At 39.3% G+C, this 15,678-nt stretch overlaps 1 protein-coding gene across 1 annotated transcript in view; it reads right to left on the minus strand.

The window, feature by feature from the left end:
* Positions 1-2,476: 2,476 nt before the first annotated feature.
* Positions 2,477-15,678, minus strand: part of LGR5 (leucine rich repeat containing G protein-coupled receptor 5) — a 100,962-nt gene continuing 87,760 nt past the window's right edge. The window contains exons 15-18 of the mRNA XM_054630778.2: positions 14,882-15,007; positions 9,911-10,056; positions 8,180-8,263; positions 2,477-6,492 (exon numbers count right to left, since the gene is read on the minus strand). Coding sequence (XP_054486753.1) covers positions 5,402-6,492; positions 8,180-8,263; positions 9,911-10,056; positions 14,882-15,007 — 1,447 coding nt within the window. The 3' untranslated portion in view covers positions 2,477-5,401. The remainder of the gene's footprint in view (positions 6,493-8,179; positions 8,264-9,910; positions 10,057-14,881; positions 15,008-15,678) is intronic.

The following is a 15,678-nucleotide window of genomic DNA, read 5'->3' on the forward strand; positions in this document are numbered from 1 at the left end:
AGAAGGACAGACTTATCCCTTGTTTGGAACATGGTAATGAAAGAGAACATGAGGTGTTAATTATGGCTGGTGGAGACCCTGGTCCCTCCCTTGCTGGTGGAAGCAGTACAGCTCTCCTGGAGTTTGAGAGCTGTCTTCTGCAGCACCTGAGCATCTGCACAATTACTCTGCTTCATGGATCTGGAAAGAATTTTCTGACACACTTGCTGCAGCTGTTGTGATCCTATTTCTGTTTTTATATTGTCAGCTTTTTGTATCCATGTTCTTTCTCTTCTGTCTCCACTACCTTGTCTTCCAGTGTCTTCCTAAGGAAAACATTACTTTTACTACATTTAAAATTATTTGAGTCCTTCTTAAATGTTTGATCAATGAAATTTTCAGCAGCTTACCTTTCATATAGCACCCTAAGCTACGACAGAGAAATGTCTGATTATGATATTTTTATTACAGTTTTACACAATTTTTATTACATTTCAGAGGAAAACAGTGGTGCCCCAATAAGCCAAAATTCCTGTTACAGGTGATTTGGATAGGAGATAGTTTGGTACTTTACATGGTAGCAGCTTTCTCACTGTCTAGTATACATAGGGTCACTACTACTGTCTAGTACATGTAGGTCACAGAGGGATGAAGCAAATATGGAGCAGCAGCAACAGCAAGGACTGCACAAGTGGCTGGTCTCCATTTGAGATCAATTATGATCACCAGATTAGTCAGGGACATTCTCCCCTCTTTTGGGGGCAGAGACTGAAGCTGCATGCCCACCTGGTACAGCACTGCTTATGTGGTGTCATTCTCTGTGCTTCTCTGCTGGTGTCTGCTAAGGCTTGGCCTTTTTCCCATCCATTATTTTACAGGTGATCCCACCTTCTTTATGGCTTTCACTGTATCTCTGACTGACTCTTTCTTCTTGGACATCTGCAACTTTTCTGGGGACTGAGTTCCCAAATAGAACTCAGTGATGTATCTAGTGAGCCTGAGTAGAGGCATGCTATGTCTGGCCTCCCTAAATAACCCATTGCACAAGCCTGCAGTAAACTCTGCTTCAGTTGTTACTGCAGAGAACACTACAGGTCTGTGGATGAGTGCTTCCAGGGAGAAGTCCCCTGTGCAGGTGTGCTAGCACATTGCTCAGAACACTGAAGCTGTGACCTCAGGCACTACTGCTCACTATTTGGTACATAGTTAATAAAAGTCTTTCTTCCACATATCAAGATGTATAACCACAGTGCCTGTTTTTCCCTTCTGCATTGAGGCTTTCACCAACCAGCTCATTCTTCCTTTGTAGGTATTCTCTTTCTCTTCATTATTCAAGTTATACTATCTTCCTCCTAAAATAATGCAATTTCATTCTTCTTCCTTATGGTTCCTGTATTGTTTACACTGTCTAGTGCACACTTGCATGTGAAATTATCTTTACTTGCTTGTTTTCTCACCATTTCTATGTCCTTAGCCATCACAACACTTCCATCTTTTTGTATCCACTCTGAGCTCCCCATTCTTCACAAAATTCCATCATGCTTCTTAACATCTCATAAATATTCATTAATATCTAATAAAATTCCACCCATTTGCATCCTGTCTCCTGAAGGCCTCTGTCCTCCCTGAGTTATGCATTCCCCTATGCTCTTTGCTATACTTCTGGTTTTTGCTCCTAAAGATAATTAGTGACTTAGTCCTATTCTCTGTTGGTCCTGTCCTATCAAAATAAGACTATTGTAAAACTCACCCAACAAACATACTTCTTCTGCACAGGCCCTTCTGGCTGGAATGACCTTCCCCAAAGTAGCCTCATCCATCCTGAGAACCTGCATGCTAGTCTAAAATCCATTTAAATAAAGGAGAATTCTACTTTCTTTTAAAAAAATCTTTATAGTTCATTACTTGCCACATGAATTCCTGACTAAACAATTGCTTTCTGAGAGTTTTTGATGGAGCTGCTGTCCCCTGTCACATATCAGATGAGCCCTGCCAGCTCTTTGGTTATCCCCTCACTGGCTTCACCTGCCAGATTAGGGGTTGGAGAGAAAATAAGGAATGATGTGGGAGAATTTGCTGTCTTATAAGAAGCAGCAGGATTAGAAGGGCAGCTGAACTGCACCTCTCTTGTGTAGGGTCTGCAGGCTGTGGGTAACTTGTGCCTGACCTGAGGCACACCCTTGTCACACGGCTGGAGGTGCTGGGGTCACCTGTGGCAATTGTGAGAGTCACCAGCGAGGCACAGCACCATGCACAGGGAGTGGGATCTGCTCATAAGGGTCTGTGAGGGAAGTTTTGGTAAAAGATTTAGTCTGTGTTGAAATGAAACACTACTATTCTTTTTTTTTTCCTACACTATTCTTATTTTTTTCTTTTTCTTTTTTTTTTTCATGGCACACAACCTGTAATTTATATTTTGTCAAGAATTTCAGACACCTAGGGAGGTTAGTGTAAGTATTACAATAAATTGGAAAGAATTAATTGAGAAAGCACACCATTTTGTGAGGTGTTAGGTCGTGATTAAATGCTCTTTACTGTGTAGTCACATTTTATTACAACTTACATATGTTCAGAACACTGATAGAAAAGAAAGCATGTCACCTATTTACAATCACTACACATTTACATTATATTATTTACAGATAATGAATCTAGTAAACTATATGAGCAGAAAGTATAGCAAATATCAATATGAAACTGTACAGGGCTTAATCTCATGTCCTTTACTGTAGTTGCATTTCACTGTAATAATAAATACAGTTCTATATTTACACATTTTACTTTAAAAATCTGTTAAATGAATTTTAACAATTTCAAGTTAAAAATATCTGATCAAAATATTTCAAACATGCTTATAAAAATAAGTCACAAAGCCTTTAGGACCTTCTGCAAGCTAGAAAAGTTCTGATAAAAGATTTTTTTAACTAGCCTTCAGAATTACAACATTATTTTGCTTCTCAAATTTCTTTACAAACTTCTTAAATATAGCAAGCTGAAAGGAACCTCACTGACATTAAGCAGAGCAGCACAGATGGACCCCAGTTAAATTAAAGCTAAGTAAACATGGTAATAGGTATTGTGCAATGGTTGACTGATCCTCTGTTTAATCCAAAGTGGTTTCAGGCATAGTTTCTGCAGCTGTGTGCTGCACTGCTTCAAAAGCCACAAGAGATAAAGGATTAAGATAAGTACCCAGCTGACTTTATCATACATAATTTCAGAATTGGTTCATTTTTTTTTTTCCTGAAGGATGAACATGTCAGCCAAAGTCAACTGATGCCATCTGTAACTGCAAAACTAAAAATATGCCAGTGTGAATGGACAAGAAAATTAAGGCATTTGCACTGTTGGCAGCAAATTCTTCATTGTGAAAATCCATTCTTGGAGTCCCAGGTAGTTTTATGTACAGGAACAGATGAACAACAGAGATCATCTGTAACAGATTACCTTAATTGCTGGGCCTAGCCTAACCTTCCTAATGTTAAAAAATTGGTCTCATTCACCTGGAGGCTGAGTGGCCATTAACTGAGCAGTGAATACTGGGCTATTAAATGTTACTCCCCAGGGAGCTCTTTTTAACAACAACAAAAATAGGTAAATTTGTGTATTTTTCTGTCTCAAACGATCAGCTTACTTAAGCAAAAGCTGCCAGCTCTGAGAAAACAATACTGGGATATCCCCTGATGGCTTGGATGAGGTCAAAGAATTATATTCTAGGTGGCTTTGTTGTCTGAGATATTTTAACAGTAGACTTGGCAAGGACTGAAGTCTCTTCTTTCTAACTAGGATGCTTCTGATGTGTAAACATACATGCCTTGATTCAGCAAAGTATTAACAGATTTAAAGTCAGAGAATTCTGTTAATCTAATCAAGCGTTTTCCTAAACTAAAGCCATCAGAAGTCCCTGGATTTCAACAGCTGCTCCAGTATCTTTTTTGGCAATACATCCAATATGAATTTAGAAATTTTTGTTGACAGTAATTTCACTAGCTAACGACCATCTCTATCAACAATTTTCACCTTTATTTCTATGCTGCATGCCCCTAATGTCAATTTCCAGTTAAGCATACCAGATTCTCCTCTCAGATGAGTAGTCCTCTGCCTTCAAACTTCTGTATCCCAGAAGTAGCTACTTATAAACTGTGATAAAATCACCTATTTCTTAAGTTCTTTTAAATTTATGATATTCATATCCTTCCAATTTCACAATGTTCTTTACAACATGTGAATGCAATAGGTGTTTGCAATATCCCAGGAGTGCTTGCATCAGTGCTTAGAACACAGATCACACAACCTCTTCACTCCTACTTGATATTGCCTTGGCTAAGGATATTGGCTATCCTTATCCAAAAGGACATGGTGACCTCTAAACCTTCAACTGACTAGTGACTAAGAACTAGCAGCTTTCTAGAATCACTATTTCATGAGACAGAGATCATGCCATGAGCAGGATTACAGTTTTTGTTCCTAGACAAATTACCTTAAATTAACGTTTCTGTCTGAGTGCCTTTGGTGTCCTTTGAAAGTTCTCAGCATGCCAATTTTTTATATTGATGACTTCCTCTGTAGTATTTCCACCCTCTGATTAAACAAATCATCTGTCAATTTTATCTTCAGTAATTCTGGGAGTAATTCTACTGGCATGAAAGCAATTCAGGACCAAACTGTTCAGAACCTCATTAGAAAAATACCCATGTGACAATGTTTTGCCATTTACAATTACATTTTAAATGCTTGACAGGATTTTGATTAACTTCTTTCACATCATGTTAATTTTTTAGCTTTTGCTGACAATCAAAAATGTTTTGTCAAGTTAGATGACTTCCAAAATCCAAACCCAGTGCCAGTTAAACCATTTAATCAGCTTTATCAAACATGAACTTCATTAAAGGTATTCGGCAGAAACGTTTATGGCTTGAACAGGACTACTCTTCCATTTAGATACCTTGCTGAACAAATGCCATACACAAATGCTTAGAAAAAAAAATCATGGCACTGAAAAACTGTAATTAAAACCAAATTGCAATAAACAGGAAAAAAATAACCCAACCCTGAAAACATCAGGTGATGCTTTGAAAAAATATTACAACTTTAATATGCTATTTTTGTTCTTGAGCAACTGATGCCCTTGATAGATATCAGACCTTGATAACTGAGTAGTGCTACTTTAAAAGAGAGCAGCTGACATAACTGCACAAACTTTACCAGCTTTCATTTCTTCTCTTCATCCCAGCATTTCAGGAGCAGGCTGAGCAGGCTCAAGTATTGGATTTTCAGCCTGCCTCAAGTTTTGTCATTGTCTGTTTTCTGAGGTGTGTCATAATAATTTAGAGGCACTCTACACTCGTATGCACACATTCACACTTAACTTTTGGGATTAAAAATTTTGTAAACAGAGGTATTTTCTGTACTGTTTCTGCAACTAGCGACAGGGAACAAATGCGACTGACGAAAGACTGCAGCCTTCTGTCATTTGATAAGAGGGTGGCATTAGGGAACTGCTGGTGGGCATATCATATGATATGCTGGCACTTGTGAAGGTTACCAATGCCTGTGTTGAGTCACAAGATTGTTTTTCTATGTCTTCTGAATTCACAGAGATCAGACTGGCATGTTTTGATCTCCTCCATATCAAAGTTTGCTTTCGCAGACTTCCCAAATCCTCCTTAAAATGTGGATTGAAAAGTATATAAAGCAGTGGGTTTAGGCATGCTGGCAGTGGGACAATCACTAGAAGTATTGACTTAATCACTTCTGGGCTGATAAAAGTGAGGTTTAGTAAGGAGGAAAAAGATAAGAAGGCCACAGGGCAATAAAGAATGCAATTAGTAAAAAGTAGCAAGGCTATATGTTTGACCATAGAGCAATCCCAAATGTTGTCTAGCTCTCCCTTTTCTAAACTGCAGTAGAGCTTTGTATAAGCAACAGTCATTACCAGAAAGCAAAGGGAGTTCAGCAATACCAGTGCTACCATGTAGCCCATAGCAGTGGACTCTCCAAAGGGGAGTGGCAAACAAAGCGGAGAAACCCCATAATCACTTCCAGTGAGAAGGGGTATCACGGCAATGATTAGTGCCAACATGAAGCAAAAGGAAATGGCAATTTTTATGCTAGCAGTGGAGGATTTTGTTTCAAACTTTGTAGCATGCTTTGCAGAGAAGGCACGTTCGAGTGCAGCTAGGGTAAGGAGGAATATGGAAGCCTCTGAAGCAAAAATGGAGAGAAGGCCAGTTATTTGGCAACCAATTCCACTTTCCCATTGTGCTCCGTACTGAGCAAAGCTACCAAAAGTGGATGCATCCACGCCAGCCAGTACCCCGCTGGCCAGGCCCATCAGGGCATTTACAATGGCCATTAAACCAATCAAGAGCTTTATGGAGGACATATACAATGGAGACCTGAAAACTGTAGCAGACACCAGTGCATTACAAATAAAGGTCAAACCCACTATGGTCCACACTCCAATTCTGATCAGCCAGCTACCAAACAGATGGTCACATGGTTTGAAGGGACCTGAAATGCCAAAATAAAAAGGGTAAGGGAAGCCCATGTAAACAAAAAAAACACTTGTGCTTTCTACAACCCTAAAGCTCATGCTTCCTGCAGATTCTCAGCCCAGCCAAAGAGTGAGTTTTAGTATAAAAAGGGAGCTGGAAATTTACTCTTTCTCTGCAGAAATCTGAGACCTTGATAACTTGCTGCTAAATGTGTGATGCATATTGCATTAGTGGTGCACATGAGTCTTTGTCATTCATCACAGTAGCTTTTGTGCCTGGCAGTACTACTGCAATGTGAATGTCAACTCTTGCAGTTTCAAGAAATGCTGTGATATTTGTCAGTGTGTGAAAAAAGCTGAAAATGTTACCTCTAACTAAATTAAAACAGGTTCCTGATGAGTCCTGGTGATGTAATGGATACGGGGAGATGCACTTTGGCTACCTCATAACATGTCATTACACAGTCCAAGAAAATTGTGTAATTGTCCAAGAAAATTGTGTCTCTCTTTGCATTTGGGAGTGCTGCCTTTTTGGATCTCCTGTGTCTGAAGTCAGGTCATTATGACTGAAGCTTGCTGAACACTTGAAGTACTCTCTCTATACTGAGGTGCATATGCTGTGCAGTTGAAGCTGAAGAATGCTCTGCAGCCAGAGAAACATTACATGCCTTGGTATGAGCCAGCTAGGCAAGCCCCTCACAGTAGCCTGTGCTTTTCCATGAAGACATAAACCCTGCAGCTGAAATGACCTCCCTATAACTACAGCTGTGGCCATTAAGTAAGCATAAGGATCTATTGCATCTATTGCAATTAAGCATTAAGTAAGCATAAGGATTTACTTGCATCTATTGCAAGGTTTTCTAAGATAGTATTTGAAAAATCCAAGCTAAAATTTCTCTCAGGTCTGGCGATAACTTACCTTGAAGACAGAAATGTTTTAATGAACTCAGAACTTATCTTGAGTCCATTAGGGAATATGTGACAGTCAAACAACTCTATTCTTTGACTTCCTGCCTTTTCTATTCCTCTTTATAAAACTTAAAAAACTTTGCTATTAGTTGCTGTTGCAAACAAGAATCATGGCTTAAAATGAATGCTGAAGTACAAGTTGTCACTTGGGGTTTTTTTGTTCATGTTTCACAATGAAAGAATGGCTAGTGATATGGCTCAGTGTTTGCTGAATCAAACAATCAAAACTTATGACCATGACATTCTACGAAGACAATAACAGTGTGCTGGGTGTCCTTTGTGAGGGACTGTGCACACCAATGCAGTAGTGATTGGTATTTCCTAGACATAGACCTAAACTGGGTGTTGTTCAAGTTGCTCATGTGTAAAATAACTCTGTGACGTTCGGAAGAATTACTTCAGCTTTGCAAAAGACTGAGAGAGCAAAGATTCTGCTGCCTTTATCATCTGTATGTTAGTAGGAGAGTCTTTCTCATTTTCTTGATTGGGTATCAATTCTGGTGAAAAGGGGCCCAGAGCTTGGTGACTGGGCAAAGCTTGCTACACTCATAGTGGCTGAATAGTTTTGTAGAATTCAATGCAAAACTGTATATTACAGTGCTATATATTTGTATTGCACTCATCAAATTACTGCACATCATGTGGCTGTCCTAGTATCTGATGCACAGTTTGTTCTGCATGTCAAACATCTACCAACACTGTCCTTGAATTCCTATCTGTCTGGCAGTTTCATACCTGGAGAAGGTGAGCATTGCACTGAATGATGAGATTTCAAATCTTCTTCAAAGTCAAGAAAAAAGTCCTCAAAATCACGTTCATCTATTGGGGGGAGAAAAACCCAGACTTGTTACTGCAATTTTCAGGAAAAGCTCTTTTAGTAAAAGTTGCAAAAATGCCTATGGTATTTAAGGTCTGGTCTTATCTCTTTCCCTGCTGAATCGTGAGCAGAAGCAGACATATATCTACTTGGTTTTGAATTAATGTACTCAGGTTTATTTTCTGTAAAAATAATCATGTACAGGTACATGATTATTCTCTATTGCCTAATTTCAGTGTGATGACTGCCTAGGAAGGAGTTTAAAATATGAATTCTGCTGTTGTGCCATACTACTAAGAATTGTCAAGCATTCTGTGTTTCTTTTGTCATCACTAGCACATATTCTTGGCTCTATTCTTGCTGAACTCTGAGACTTACTGGTTTGCAGGGGCAGAGACAGCACAGAAAGCAACAGGGCGGTGTCAATGTATGTGTGCCCCTACGTAACAGATCTAGTAACAGACCTGGCGCTGAAGGGGAAGAAAAATGCAGTAGTCTTGTGTTCTGAAGAGCAAATGCCCTCTCTGGCAACCCTGGTTATGTGCATAGACTGGGGAACAAGAGGCTTGAGAGCAGTCCTGCAGAAAGGGACCAGGGGGTAATGGACCACGGCAAATTGAACAAGAGTCAGCAGTGCCCTGGCAGCCAGGAGGGCCAGCCCTGTCCTGGGCTGCATCAGGCACAGCATCACAGCCAGGCAAGGGAGGGGATTGTCCTGCTCTGCTCTGCACTGGGGCAGCCTCACCTCAAGTGCTGGGGGCAGGTTTGGGTGCCACAATATCAGAAAGATATAAAGCTGAAGATATTAGAGAGCTTCCAAAGGAGGGCCACGAGGATGGAGAAGGGCCTTGAGGGGAAGGTGTATGAGGAGCTGAGGTCACTTGGTCTGTTCAGCCTCAAGAAGAGGAGACTGAGGGGAGACCTCATTGTGTCTGCAACATCCTCACAAGGGGAGGCAAAGGCACAGGTACCAAACTCTTCCTCTCATGACCAGGGACAGGACTCAAGGAAATGACATGAAGCTGAGCCATGTGTAGGTTGGTTATAAAGAAAAGGTTTTTCACTCAGAGCACTGGAAGAGGCTCCAAAGGAAAATGGTCACAGCACCAAGCCTGTCAGAGATCAGTAAATGTTTGAAGAATGCTCTCAGGCACATGGAGTGATTACTGGGGCTGTCCTGCACATGGTCAGGAGCTGAACTGGATGGTCCTCGTGGGTCCCTTCTAATTCAGCATATTCTATGATTCTATAAGACAATATGTCAAAGTAGCCACATATTTTGGCTATTACTCATCCTGAAGTCTAGGATGTGTTCCCTTTTGAGGCTTGCAAGAAACTACGTCTTTGCTGGCTTGCTCTTGTATGGAGTTACATACCAGCTGATCTACCCTGTCTCTCATATAAAGGGAAGATTTAATTTACCACATTATTATAGCTATTATTTGGATGAAAAGATGAGTGCATAAGAAAGTGAGATTTTTGAATGGCAGACTTAAAATAATGAGTTTGCTAAGCACAGGAACACTTAAATAACATATTATTAAGCAGGAGACAGGGAGAGGCCACGCCTATGACTGTAAAGACTTTTGGATTTATTTAAAAGCACAGGTTGCTCACAGGTAGACTTAAAAGCCTAAGATGATGGTTACCTTGAATTTGTAACAGTCCAGAATCCTTTCTATGAAAGTCATCAAGGCTGCTATTATCATCTTTGTTCCATTGGCTGGAGATTCTGTAGTGGTTCTCACAAGCTCCAAAGGCACAGCACTGATAGGCATAAGGCATTTCCATGACCCTGCAGAAGAATTAGGCAGCATACCATGATAGTGGTTAAGCAACAGAGTTACTGGATTGCACTGCTCCTCTACAGTTAACACAAAGGAAATAGTTTAAATATCCACAACTGAAAGCAAACCCATCTCTGAATAAAAATTAGTCATGATAATGCAAAATGAGAATTCACAAATAAAATTCCTCATTGGAAATGCAGATGGTTTCTAGGCTAATTTTAGAAAAAGCATACTGAAGTTTTCTTATGTGTTTTCATAGGAGATATGAAAGTGGGAGATCTATGTCTTGCTGTTGAGTGAATGTTACTTAGAACTGTATTTCTGCTTTTATGATTTTCAATGATTTTACTGTGCAAATCAACAGTTTCTCCAACAGTTACTTTCTTAATGATTTCTTTTAAAAAAAAAGCACATCCAAAGATCACAACCTGCCTACCAGGCAAAAACAAAACACTTCCAAAATTGAATTTCTCCACTTCAGGAAGTATGAGATCTTTTGGAAATCAAGCTTTATTCACCTCTCTCCACCTTGAACTCATTTCACAGTAAAATGGCAAAAAGGAGATTGTTTCTTGATCTTCTGCACAAGAAACAGTGTTCTAAACCAAAAGGTGAGTGAATCAGGCATTGTGTGTGAAATGTCACTGAGAGCAAGGTTTTACTTTATTAATTATCTTAAAAAGGAGAACAGTCATTGCAGGACATAGGATACTCATTCTTAATTATTTTAAGACCATTTTTATTTCTAACACTAATATATGTCAGTGAGTTCCAATGTTTATGAAGGCTCCTGTTGTCAGAAAAGTACACATTTCTGCTATGCTGTGAATTTAATTCCTTTGTGGATGTGCAAATTCAGGGGGAGCATGGAAGAACTACTTTCTGAGTTCTTTAGACTACTTCTATTCCATAGATATATTTTATGCTTTGGAAGCAAAGCTATTTAATTTGCACAGTTCACCAACAGCACATAGCAAAACCTAATAACTCACCTTAATTCCCAAAGCCCAATATAGCAAAAAGTTCAAAGATAAAGAGGTGATTAGAAGTTATTCTGAATTAACTTAAAAGGAATAAAGTAGAACTAGATCCTCCTATCAGATTACTTTCAACAGGTTAATCATGTAAATTAACATAATGAGTGTAATAAGCAACCTCTAACCCCCTGGGAAATCTGCAGAGAAATCAAGCTGAATCAGGCCCAGTGCCAACAGGACTTAGACTTGTGCACTGGCCAAAAACTCGGTACAAAGGGGAACAAACGGAATCCTAAGTTCTAAAGTGATTTTTTAAATTAGTGCATTTGGGAGCTTTTAGGTTATATAACCTTACATTTCTGTTGGAAATTAACCACAATAATCTGTAGTCTTGTACCCAATACGAAATTTTTAGGGTACTCAATAAAAGTTCAAGATAACCAAGATCCAACTGTCAAGCAACCACAGGCCAGCAGATTTAAATATTTAATTTCCAATGCATTCATCTGCATGCCATCCTTTAACATAAGGAGATTATCTTGATTAAACATTTTTGAACACATTTCCCACAAGCCCTTCTTAAATAAACTAGTATTAAACCCATTGATTGCTAGACTAACCCATAGCTAATCATCTGGGATAAAAACAATCCCAATCCCCAAATAGAAATTCCCTTTTTTTTTGGAACAACAAAAACAATTATCAAAAGTAATGCTGACAGTTCTGCGAGGTGATCCCTGCAACTTGGGGCTTCAGACCTTTGGAAGGACATTGATATAACTGGGGGAATGAAGAGTTAGTGGATATTTTAGGCACAAGAGACTGACAGAAATGTATTCTATTCTCTGATTATTCAAACAGCTCTATGACAGATTTCCAGATCTTGTGCTCCTCCCACCCTGCTGGCCTGTCATACACTGGAAATGTGGACTTCCCACATTGTATTGGTCCACTACTTTGATCATGTAGCCAAAAATATCCATGGCTTTTAAATGATATTTAAAGACCAAGACTCCCATTTCTTATCCTCTCTGTAGGTATTTCTAACATCCATTCTTAAATCTGGACAGTTTATGTTTGTTTTTTCTGCAGCCTGTGTTATTAGGATATACACATAATCCTTAAATTAGCAATTGCTGCTTAATCTGTGTGCAAAGCCCAACTGCACACAATGGCTGCAACCCAGAACACAGAGGACAAAACATAATTTACAAAGCAGGGAAATAAGTATGAAATCTTCTTGGTGACAGAGGGGTTGTTTTTTTCCTCACAAAAGCTACATTTAACACAAAAAAAAAAAAAAAAGAAAAAGAAAAAAGAAGGAACTTTCAGGTGTACAGTGCTGGAGGCAGTGCTTTTTATGGCTGGTGCTTATTTGATGTGGGTGATTAGATTTGGACTTTGTCAAATTAAACTCTTAGAAACACTGCCTAACTTTATTTTTATATACTCCTTATCTTACTAATGATATCTGAATCCTTGATAATTTTTTCCTCTAGCAAGGAATGCCTCTTTTTTCTGTTTTTAGATTAAGCAGCAGAGAACACAAGGTCATTTTCTCCCTCACAAAGGTGTGGAGTTAATGGTGAACAGGAAGGCACAGTTATGATGAATGGAGCAAAGCACTGAGTTCTTTTCAGCACTGAATCAAAGCATCAGATAAAGAAGGAAGGAGTGGCTGGCAGCCTGACTTTGCCTCCTCAAGGCTTGCTGCAATAGGCTGGGCTCAGCTCTGCAGAGTGTGCTAGTGCTATTGCTGGTGATGGGGAAGGGGATGCTCAGCTCTTTGATGTGTCTGTTTTGATGAGTTTAGATGAGTAGGAGTTTTTATACAGGAATTTGTCTTTAATGTAACCACTGGCTAGTTACAACAATTGCAAATGGTGAAATTTTTAGATCTCTGTTTAGGTTTGGTGCTTGGTGCATTTTCTGTGCAGTGATCCTGTGTGAAATCTTGACCTCATTTTGATTTATGGTAAAAGTCATGCAGACTGTAGCTCAGGATTTTACCCTATTCTCTCCTGACTGGGTATAATTTGTTCTTATGGATGTTAATTAACTCTAGATATCATACTTTGAATAAATTTTAAAAAAGAATTAAGTTAGTTGGACACATCCTTGTTAACAATTTGCCCAGATGAAGTACACTGTACTTTCATTTGAGTAATGTACACAATTTTGCTGAAGGGAAATTCATATAGAGTATAATTTTGAGAAAAGAATCTAAAAAAATCTTGGATTATTCTAGAACTACTGCAGCACCTCTTATGCCTCTAGGTCAAGGTACATGCATCACTATATATTTGCCAGGTTGGAGTAATCACTTGTGTTTACATTCTTTTAAAGAAATTTCAATTATTTTAGAATTGTCACCTGCCTCAGCATTTGGGCAAAGCCAATGAGAGAAGAAAAAGTATGACATTAGCTCAGTCATGATTTTTATGGTACTTGCTCCTTGGCCTCTGAGACCTGTCTCAAGATCTGTAATGTAAAAGAGGTTTAAGGCCTCTAGTACTTTGAATGCTAATGTTATAGTTTCATGCACATGATGAAGCGACTGCCTAATTTCCCCTGTGACAAACTACAACTTTTGGGTTTATTAAGACCTTTAAGGCATTGTTTCTTGACATTGGAACCATTTTTTGCAGCTCTTATCTCAGTTTGTGATAACATGCCATTACAGAAATGTTCTAGGGTGGATCCCTCCAGTGCTGCACACAGAGCCTTAATCAGCTCCACACTTCTATTCATCATTCCCTTCCTGAGAACTCCAAACACTCCAGCCCCTTTCATTAATGCTCACATCTTGAGCTGTCTGCTGCTCAGACTGTTGGGCCTTTTCCAGTGCAAAAGGCAAATCTAGTGAAAACCTAAGGATGGGCTCTCCATCTTCAGAGATACTCAAAAGCTCTCTGGGTGTGGTCTTGGGCAACAGGCTCCAGGTGCTCCTGCCTGAGCAGATAGGTGGACAAGACAGCCTCAAAGGTCCCTTGCAACCTCAACCACTCTGTGATTTTCTAACTATGTGCATACTGTTTAGCTGCTTCATATTTTCTGATACCAAACTTTTTACAGGAAAACATGATAAAGTATATGCTGCACTTGGCATCTTCTAATTAAAATATAAAAATGAAAGGAGAGTTAGGGGAAACTCCCAAATACTCTGAAGTCAGAGACAAAATGCTCTTTGCTGTGACCCTGGAATTAGTTTAGCTGGTTATGGCATTGTGCTAATAAAGCCAAGGTCATGGGTTCAAGCTCCATACAGGCCATGGTCATCCAGTGAGTGGAAGAGCTGCAAATGGTCATTAGAGGACACCTCCTTCCTGTATCACAGAGGACCCACAGAAATTATTGGTATCAAAAGGTGTTAGTAATACTGGGAAAACATTATCTGAATCTTAATCAAAAGATTCATTATCTGAATCTTAATCAAAAATAATGTTCAAACATAAGAGGTGAAATCTTTTGGTCTTTCAGCAGTATATTCTTCCCTTGTATTTGCTGTGTTCTCATGATGTTTAATGGGAGTTCTGTGAGCACAGTCCCACAGAAGAAGGACATATCACTAAGCTGCCAGCGATATTGTTTTAACAGCTTTTGAAACATATCTCCAGGAAGCAGATGTGGCTCGTACTAAGCAAGTACTGGGGTTAATATTTCAAAACCTTCATAGTTTCTTCAGTTGAAAGTGAGCATAATAAAATAAGTCTATCATTTTTATCATATTTGCTTTAGTTTTAATGGCACAGATCAAAGACTGACAATACGAAGTAACATGCGTTACACACTGACACACCTTCCATTGCACATGAACACAAATGTGGCTTATTAGTTTTAATGATATACTCACTTGAGTTCTGGAAAATTTTCAGATGTTATCAAACTTTGTAGGGCATGATTTCCTGTTAATTTTAAATGAGTTAAACCATGTAGCCCCGTCACAGGAAAAGAGGACAAAAGGTTGGATGACACATCCCTGCGTAACAGCAAATAAAAATCAGCTTATGGTTTTCATTTTTTTTTCAGCACTAGAAGTGTCACATTGAAAAAATAGGTTAAAGTTTTCTAACTCAATAAAAAATGACTGTATTAAACAGAGGCCCCAGTGAATGCAGCAAAGCTGCAGCACTGCTCAGGAGTACTCACCTTTATGTCTAGCAGGAAGCTAACAGTAACATCTAGCAGTTAGTTGGGTCTCTATTCCCAAATTTTGACTCAAAGCATTCATAGTGACAGTTTTGAGACTAGCAAATGAATTTAAAACCTTCTCCCTAGACTGTTGGAATTCAAAGGAGCTGAAGAGCTTCCCAGAGTTTAAAAGATTCAGTGGGATGCTACAGGGCATTTTCAGGCATAGCTGCCCTGAAAGCTGCCCAAGGAGCAGGTCAGGTGTGTGGGGAAGATGTGCATTTCAGGAAGGGACAGGTCTGGGCTGGAGCAGAGGGAGATGACAGTTCCAAGCTGGTTTGTCTGAGTGGCTGAGGGAAGACAGAATAGTGCAGATGAACACAGATAGGTAACTTGGGGAAGGCAAAACAGGTGAATGAAAATGTGGTAAGTGATCAAGGAGATACAGCAAAGTAGTGAAAGAGGGGGAGTTCAGAGGTACTGTTTTCTATTTTGTTTTCTCTCTCTCCCATTTATTCA

This window comes from Agelaius phoeniceus, chromosome 5 (genome assembly GCF_051311805.1).
Source record: "Agelaius phoeniceus isolate bAgePho1 chromosome 5, bAgePho1.hap1, whole genome shotgun sequence".
Classification (NCBI taxonomy): Eukaryota; Metazoa; Chordata; class Aves; order Passeriformes; family Icteridae; genus Agelaius; species Agelaius phoeniceus.